Raw genomic sequence first — 9,539 nt, forward strand, 5'->3', positions numbered from 1 at the left:
GGCTATGACATGTAGGTTAAAAAGAAATTGTGTTATCACTAATGCATGAACTGTCATTATTGTCCCTAAGTATCATTCCGTGTCTTATCCACTGTTGTTGTTTCTTCACGGATAAAGGTTCTTCCAAAGTTTCCTACAGCTGTGCAGCTTTAATTGCACTTGTTGGGATATTTGTGGTTTCTTTTTTCACTTCAGAAGTATGCATTTATACCCCAAAGGTGTGTACTGTTGAGCTTCTAACAAAATCCATTTACAATTGTTACACATGATTAGCAGCACCTACTACTATATAGATAATGAATTTTTGCATATAAAATACCTTCAGTTGTGTTTGCCACTTTGAAACCCGCTGCTTATCAGTTAAAACCCACAGTGATTTTGGAGCAGTCCATGTTCAAAAATTGAAGGAAGAACAGAGTCTCAAGCATTGACTTCAATGAAAAGATGATTGTTTGACATATTTGACAACTGATTTTAGAGGAAACTGGCATTTTGAACAGAACATACATGACCACACTAAGTAAAGTATCTTCTCTGTGAACATTTATGTCAAGGGAGTACTTAGTGCCAACATCAACCTACCAGGAATCAGATTTGAAGACTAATCAAAGACAAAACTTGGATTTAATACTGCTAAAACACAAAGTAAACCTAGGATTTGAGATCCTACCAGTGATATGCTGCATACCAAATCATGAAATTACCATCTTTCATCAGACTCGCAATGGAAACTGGGAAGCTTGCAGCATAAAATTTCAGATGCTTTACATAATTATTAGTACAGGAGATTTCCCAACTACCATGCCATGGATATACTGATCAGCTAAGACTTACTGTAGTATTTTTAAGTGTACAAGAAGTGTAAGAAATGGAGCATATTATATATATCATTACCCAAGGCAAAAACTGCAAGCTTTTAAAGTGCCACTGCCCTAAATACACTGGCTGGGACTCACCGCATTTAACAAGCATTTAAATGCTATACATTTACTTGAAGTTCTATACCTACAGTCTTCCTCTACTCAATGAACAGTGACTGTTTTCTAAGTAAGCTGATTCACCTACCTATGTTGGATATGTGTCCACAGGTGGATATGTTGCCAATTCTAACTGCTTTTACTACTCTGTTTTGAAAACTAGATGTGAAGTTCCAGCTTCAAATCCAAAGACTGGAATAATTTCCCCACTTTCTGTCACTCAGGAGTGAAGGTATTACAATAAAAGAAATCAATTTCTCTGATAATGTTCTTATGCTGAAAGCACAGAATTACTGACTACTATATATACACACAATTTTCATTACGTTTATAAAAAGATAAATTTATGCTAAAAAAATAATATGAGCATTCCAAAATAAGAAAGCTCAGCTAACATACATTTATCTGATAAAATGAAATCCAGCACAATTCTAACAATCAAATGCCTGAGATGCTTGGCTTTGACACTGTCACTAGACTCTTTGCATTTCTTGCTGATGCTCTAATACCAAACAAATGTGTCTCCCTGGAAGCTTGTCTAGAATCCAAACTCTGCCCCTTCCCAACTGAATGCTCTGGTCTCTAAATGGCATGCAACCTCTTCCCTCTTTCCCCAGTACTATGCTCCATTGCTCCTGGTTGTGTGCCAGCTTCAAGATGGCAATGCAATTGCTCAGCATATTCCTGGTGTCGTGGCTAGTACATTTTCCTGGGAATCAGGAGATGAAGGTTCAATCTACCTGGAGACTAAAAAAGCCACCTACTTTATAGGTGAATGCAGTAATTATGATCCTCCAAGAACACTGCTCTAGGGGAGAAATGCCCAGACTTCCTGGGTCAACCTTCTCAGGACGCTACAAGTAAGTGGATGTCTGTGGCAATAAAATATTTGTTTTCCAGTATATTAACTCTTTTTCATTAAAACAAAACCAAAACAAACAAACAAACAAAACCCCATGAACAAACAAAAAAACCCAAACAATGAACAACAAAAAACATACGAACAAAAAACCAAACCAAATGTGGGAAGGAATCCTTGGCAAGGAAAAGGCAAAAATTTCAAAAGTGAGCAGATATCTGGTCATATTCTGTATCTTTTGGTTGACAGTTCATGGTTTCACAGAAGCCCAGTAATCCTACACTAAACTGGGTGCAAGGGATGAATGAGCATAACCTCTTTCTCCAGTGGTACCTCAGAGCATTTACATGCTTTTCCTTCAATCTACCAAGAACTGAGCAACACGTAGTACTAAGTTTCAAAAAAGCCACCATGGCAAGTCCCGTAACTGCCAGTTTCGACAAATGATGTATCATAGAAATGAGAGAAGAAGGCTGAATTTTGAGTTAGGGCGTACCTCAAGTTATTTGCCTTTTTTATAGGCAAGAATCGCTACAATATGCTGTATTTTAGCTATAAACACAGCAATAAATGTAGCCCTATCTACATAATCATATGCACAGAAATCTCAGTTTATCCAGCGGAATGGCAGACAGTACATAAGATATGTAAACAGATCTGCCAAACACTTACAAAACAACTTTAATAGCAAGTGTCATTCTTTTCTGTAAAGTAGCTGTTTTTAACACACATGATCTAACTCTTGTTTGCTCTTTAAAGTTTTATTGTCTTGGCATTTTATACAGGAAGAGAGCATTAGCATACTCAGGAGAACTGCTAAAAGTAAAAGGCCTCAAGCTACCCACTGCATGGTTGATAGCATAAAGCATGGGATATAAAAACTTTTGTCTGATTGCTCACTTTACTTGTTTTAGAGTAGAGTTACTCTCAAGAGCATATATTCATGTTCTTTCTACTTCAAGTTTTATTACTTCTTTTGTATTATTTAATACATCTAAAGACACTTCCAAAAGACAAATTTTTCCATTTTGAAAAAGTAATGGTTTGGAACCTGATAAAATACATGAATGTTCACAGCGTATTATTTTCAAAGGCAAGTAGAATAAATGTGCAATAAAACAATTAAATGTGTGACAATAAACATTTCTATGCGATCATAGACATATTAACATGCCAAACAAAAGAAGGAAAACCAGGCAAAATATTTCCCCTAAAAAGGTCAGATCAAAATGGATTCTCCACACACCACAGCATAAGTAAAACGGGAGTTTGGCCTCCATTACTGTTACTGTTAAATATCCCACTCTAGAAATTAAAACGAACATTAAAAATGTGAAACAGAAAATGGAATGAAAGAAAGCAAATTAGATCAGCTGTTTTAAACACAGGGAAAAAAGAGACCATAATTGTACATAGACATTAAAAATCATCCTACAGTAAATTTAAATCTACGTCTACTTAGATATCACACTGCTAATTATTATATAAATAACCTGGGAAACAATACCTCCAAGATACATGTTTTACTATTTAGTAAACAAGAAACTGCCACGTTTGACACCACTGATTAAGGCCAGGCATTTCTAAAGCTTGAGACACATTTCTGAAATCCACAATACATCAATTTTTAATACTTCCACTCTCTCAGCTCCATTAAAAAGATGGTAGGGGAAAGATTTTAGAGTAATTAATGATATAGTTAGCTGCTAAATATTAATAGGAATCGTAGTCTTGCATAAAATATAACATATAAACCTTGCCAATACAGACGCACCAGTAATTAAACTTGAATATGTAATTACACTGATTTATACGACAGACAAAAAGTTACACTTTACTGGCTTCTATGTAAACTGTGGGCAACAGTTAAACTTTGCATTTTATGGTTTATATAAATGGGCAATATCTCTACTACAGTTCATAAATGGTTTAGAGACTCACAGTTAAAATTACAACTAATTCCAACATGAACATTCCGACTATACCTTACATACCAGGCTGTGAAAATGACCACAGATATCAGCCTCCCGTTACGTTCAATGCTTGCAAGCCAGTTAAAGAGGTGGTTTTGTTTGTTTGTTTGTTTTGTTTTGTTTTTAATAAATGCTTACACCAATCTTACTACGAAGTAAAAGAAGACTCATCTATTTAAGTGTTTTAATACAAATGTTTAGTTTGAAACATTCCAGATGTTTCACTTACCATGTTTCAAAGCACTTTTCAGTAACATTGTGTCTTAGAGTGAGGCATTTTTTCTTGAAAGGATGCTAAGAGCACTTACATGTGAGGCTGAGGAGAGCAGCCCGGACTGCTGTTTCCATTACTGTCAATGTGATCCAGCGAACCATTGAGATCTTCATGGACTGCCTGCAGTAAGCCACTGGATGCGTTATTTATCAGTCCTGGGTTACTAAGCAATGGTAAACTACTCTCTGCCAGTGCAGCCTAACAAAACGAAGAGTAAAAATAAAATTATTAGTTCATACATATACAAATCACTCTAAATGTTCATACACATATGAATGTACACATACAAAGCTGTGTGAATGTGTGCATGGAAGTACACACACACAATTTTGGGTAGTTGTACAGGCGGTCACAAGGATTTTGTGCATTTTCCAATTATTTTCACATTTGAATATAACAGCAGCTGTATTTCTGGTTTACTATTTCTCTTATATAGGTTTCATTACTTTCCATTATTAACTATGTTCCAATATTCATAGCACTTTCTAGTTTTACATCATTTTTTGACTGAATTACACTTAACCCCTATGCCCTTCCACACAATGTATGGCTCCTTTATAATGCAGGCAGCTGCTATACTTTAAAAAATGACCAGAACTTAACTCAAAATAAAAAAGTCCTGACATTTGCCTCTTCTGCATAAAAATTATATATTATAATTAAACTTTAAAGTTTTTGCCATGAGCACCATGTTCCCCAACACTATGATGTGAAATCATTTATGACAGCTTGGATAAATATTAATGCATATCCACATGCATTTGCAAAAGCTTCTATCAATCTAACATTTGCAGCAAAACTGAGTGTTCCAGATTTTGCCACAGGGTGTCCTTCTTGCTTCTTCACATCAAAAGTAGCATGAATAAGAACTAGTACTTGCAGTGCTAGGTAACACAACTTACTTGAATGACAAACCCAACTATTCAGAATGACTACCAGGTCCACACACAAACATAAATATAGGTAACTCTATAGCAAAGTACAACAGGAAATTAAGTATGTCACACATACGAACATAATTAGTGTGTACAAAGAAAGAATAATTTAGTATTTTTTACCTGCAAGCTTGCATTAAGAGCTGCTCCATAGCCTAAGCTGGTGGGTATGTTTTTCACTAACGTCGGGCTTCTGAAAATAAATGATTTTTCAAAGTTTAAGTAACAGGCAGACATCCTGGCTGGCTCATTGGGTTAATGGATTGGTTTTTCAGCTCAGAAGACCAGAGTTTTAAAAGGAAAATGAAATGAAGTTGGGGTGAAGGGGCTCAGCCCGCTAGAACACAGTGATTTACTCGCATCAGCAAAGCAAAAGCCTCGTTGTAATTAGGGCCACGTGGAAATTTGCTCCAAAAGCAGGGCCGTAGTGACTTGTAAAGGTTCTGATTTCACTGAAAGAATTTGACAGAGATAGCTTTAAACTTTGTACAACACCTGCCTCAGCTACGCTTACCGTGTCATTTGGTTTCGGTTTTCTGAATTAACACCGGTACACATTTGAATACATTAGACACAACCACGCTAAGGTGCTGAATGAAAGGATCTTACTCTTCCCACCCGAGAAACTATGAGGGTACGACATTGTAAATGAACAATACAGTGGATCAATTAGTTTCCAGCAAGTGGAATGTACCGTATTTAAATCAGACTAAAAATACTATATACCAGATCACCATAGAATTTATTTACAATAAAATTAGTGCCTCCAGAGGTCAGCTGGGTGCCTGCTTACAAACAGAAATACAAATATCTTCCTGCAAAGAAAAACCTCCAGCTTCCCTCTCCGCACCTTTGGTATTCTGAATGGTTTTATCAAAACAAATTATATACTCTAAAGGAATAAAAAGCATCCATAGAATCAGTCATACTGACATGGGATTAATTTGAAAGTAGGGCAGTAAGCATGCCAAAGGTCCTCCTGTGAAGGCTTCTCATGAATACTACCCTCATCAAGAAGATCTTTTTGAGGTCAGGACTGTAGTGCATGATACCTATATTCCAAAATGACCTTGAACGACTCCCTACTTCTGTCAAAGGTTTACAGTAAAAACAAGCACATATAAAACTCTAACACATGGGCAACATATGTACACAGCGCGATTTTTAATATATAGTAGAAGAACTTATGGCAGATGGAATTAAAATGACAAACATATGGTGAAATACATTGGAAAAACAAAAACCATTATCACTTTCCTCTGCAGCAAACTATATGGGAAAGGTAGGCAGGCAAGGAATGTACAGAAAATAGCATTTACCACAAAAATGAAATAAATGTTAGCTCACTGAAGAGAATGCACCAGCACAGCTATTAGCTTGCTACGTATTCTCCACATAAGTGCCCACTTTGTCTGTCAGGTTGTAGTACACAGAGGACTCACTTAGGTTACAGAATTACAGAACAACTCAGTTGAACAAAACCAACCACCAACGTACCCTGTTATCTTTTGTGACCTTCGCTTCTGGTACTCTACTTCATCCACTGTCCATACTGCTCCTTTAACATTTTCTACTCGAACAAAACACTTGTGCAGGCTAAGATTATGACGCACTGCATTCTAAATCAGACACAAAAGGGGGAAAAGGTAGTAAAATTAATACAATTTAAGAAGGCAGCCTATGCAGTATACTTTGTTAATCTTCTTATTCTAAATCATAGTGAAAAATCTCAATTTAGTTAAAGCATTAAATTCAAAATATGTATAATATTGTAAACCCCAAACTTACAAATTACTGGAATCTGTGGTTTGAACTTTGTGATAACAGAACCTTCCAAGCTATTTTAATAATAGCTGTGTCAAAACCTTCCTTTCATTGAACTGGTCTAAATTGCAATATCTGTACAAATTACAGTATCTTTGAAAATGCCAGAACAATTAGGTCAGCTCTGTTGTGTCCCTGATCAAGCACTTGGGGATGGCTGAAATGTCCAAAGGAACCAGTCCTGCTTGAGGTATTAAAATGCTAAAAAGGCTACAGTGACAAGTGTTAATTTTGCACAAAGCTTTATGCAAATAAGCTCAAAGGCATTCTTTTCATCCTTATAATAACGAAATGACAGAGTTTGTTTATTCTGTATTATTAGATGACATATGCAAGTTACTTTGCAATACTCTCCCTGCATAATAGGACATACTTAGGCTTTTAAAAAATATTTTCTCACTAAAGTTTTTTTTTTCCTTTTTCTTTTCCTTCCTACTGTTAGACAGAAACTGAATAAAAAATGTCTCCTATAACCTGAATGTATATTTTCTCCACCACGATTATGCAAACAGATGTTGTTGGCTGCTTCGTATTAGAGTAATTACTCAAAATTAACATTTTTAAATCAAATTAAGTCATTCTTAAAATTTAAACTATAATAAATACACAGCAGACAGCATAATTTACTTCAAATATTTCCCATAAATCAAATTATAAATCTAAGCAAATATTTCTTCCTGTCAAGGTAAACTGGCATATAGCTATCAAGTACAGTCAGTAATGACCTAATTCTTATTTTACGAATATAAAACAAAGTAATTTTGATGAAGATTTCTTTCTATTTGCACAAAGACAAGCTTCTGGCTTGCTTTAAGAAAAGAATTCTTAAAAAAAAAAAAAGGAAGGAAAAAAAAAAGCATAAGCAGATCTAGCATCTGACCTGAAATCCAAGGATTTGATTGATCTTAATGCCCATGGCTCTGAATATGATAATTTTAATATTAATGAGCAAATGAGCAGTTTTATTATGCATGCGATATAGTTAGAACTAATAAGCTGTTCAGAATGAGTTTTGCTGGATCCCCGAGCTGTGGAGATGAGACCAAGCTAAGATATTAAATCACCTTTCATTTCTTTTAAAATTTCTTTCAGTAAATCAAATGACGGAGCATTCACTACATTCTCTAATGAGTAACAAAAGAAAACGTAAATCTTCAACATAAATATTACTTATTGAAAAAGCTCTAAAACATATTTTCTACAGATTACCCCTGACATTTTCATCTTATAAAATACATATCAAGTAACCATGCATAAATAAAACAATTACATTCATTTACAGTACAGCACCACATACTGTAGCAACTAATAACATCTAAACATTTTGTAAATTAAAAGCGTTCTGAGCTTCACACCCATATATCTGTAATCGCTTGCCAGATTAATTTGCATTTTAAATCCAAATTAATTCACTTTAGCATATCTCACAGTCTAAAATTCTTAGTATGCTGATGAGTGCTTTGCTGCCTCTATTCTTCTCAGCTACAAACATTTTCCCCCTTTTGTACCAAATGGCTTGTGGCTAATTGATGTTTCTGACTGCTTTTTGAAATGAAAATAAAACAGTTCACTTAGTCTGTGCTGAGTGCCCTTATCTTTCTAGACGTTGCTCTTTTTTCCAAAAATAGATGCACAGAACTAACATTTTTTTAGCTCCTTGTAGGATCCAGACAATGAAGTTGTTTGGACAGGGATACAGATGAACCCTTTTGTCTAAGTAAATAAACTGCATTTATGTTCTGACAGGATAATATTCACTTTACTTTCTTTTAGTTCCAGCTGAGTAGCCATGGCCCTCACTCCTGTGGCAGCTTCAGTCTGTATGATGAGGTATGATGTGTACAAAAGGCACAGACCAAGACAAAACCTACAGCCTCCATTTGTTGCACAAGGCAAACAGACATTTTTCAAACTAATTAGCCAATAATATGCAAGAGAAAAAGTAATATAGTGCGACTAACAAAGGTGTTGATGATTGAGTGCTCACACTGTAATTAGTGTGTCAGGCCCTCATTTCTCTGCCAAGCCTCAGCTATTAATTGCACCAAATTAGAAAACTATATCAGAGGCAAAATTATTCTTTCACTTGTCATTTTGAGAGAGGGAATTCATTCCATTCAAGAGGCAGGTTAAAAAGAGGGGAAGCAGATACTAATCTGCTTATGTCATGTAAATAAATGTTCCTTGTGCTATCTGTAAGGAACTGCACTAGGCATCTTTAAACTACCGGCAAAGAAGTTACCTTCCAAGTTGCTGCATTACGCCTGAAGTAAGCAAATGTCCGTGTAAACCAGCTGTAAATTTCATTAAGTGTTAACTGCCTGTCACTCGATTCCATGATAGCCTGAAATGAGACAAGATACATAGTGACACAAAATAATGGTTTACTAACAAGACTGGATGACACTTTCTCAGCCAAGCCTTACTTTAAGCATTAATGAATTTAATTTAATCAGGCAAACTTAATTTTCTCTCTACTTACCTGCCTTATGAGAGTTGCATAAGTAAATGGAGGTCTGACATCTGCATTTTTATAAAATTCATAGTTTGGGGCAATTTCTGTAAAATAAAACCACACAAACTGTACATCAATGTTATTAGTAGCCTGCATTGTTGTATTATGATTGACGACTTTGTTTCCTACATGCTCACAACAATTTTCAAAGGAACTACTTACTCAGGAATGCACAAAAGGCC

General features: G+C 35.4%; 1 protein-coding gene across 3 annotated transcripts in view; it reads right to left on the reverse strand.

Moving 5' to 3' along the window:
- Positions 1-9,539, reverse strand: part of FOXP2 (forkhead box P2) — a gene marked incomplete at its 5' end in the record, with an annotated part of 192,678 nt that overhangs the window by 23,828 nt on the left and 159,311 nt on the right. For all 3 annotated transcript variants that reach the window (XM_080343100.1, XM_080343099.1, XM_080343098.1), the window contains 5 exons: positions 4,118-4,281; positions 5,142-5,211; positions 6,516-6,637; positions 9,085-9,186; positions 9,325-9,401. In XM_080343100.1, the coding sequence (XP_080199226.1) occupies positions 4,118-4,281; positions 5,142-5,211; positions 6,516-6,637; positions 9,085-9,186; positions 9,325-9,401 (535 nt within the window). The remainder of the gene's footprint in view (positions 1-4,117; positions 4,282-5,141; positions 5,212-6,515; positions 6,638-9,084; positions 9,187-9,324; positions 9,402-9,539) is intronic.

The sequence above is a fragment of the Nesoenas mayeri genome (assembly GCF_963082525.1).
Source record: "Nesoenas mayeri genome assembly, chromosome: 1".
Lineage (NCBI taxonomy): Eukaryota > Metazoa > Chordata > Aves > Columbiformes > Columbidae > Nesoenas > Nesoenas mayeri.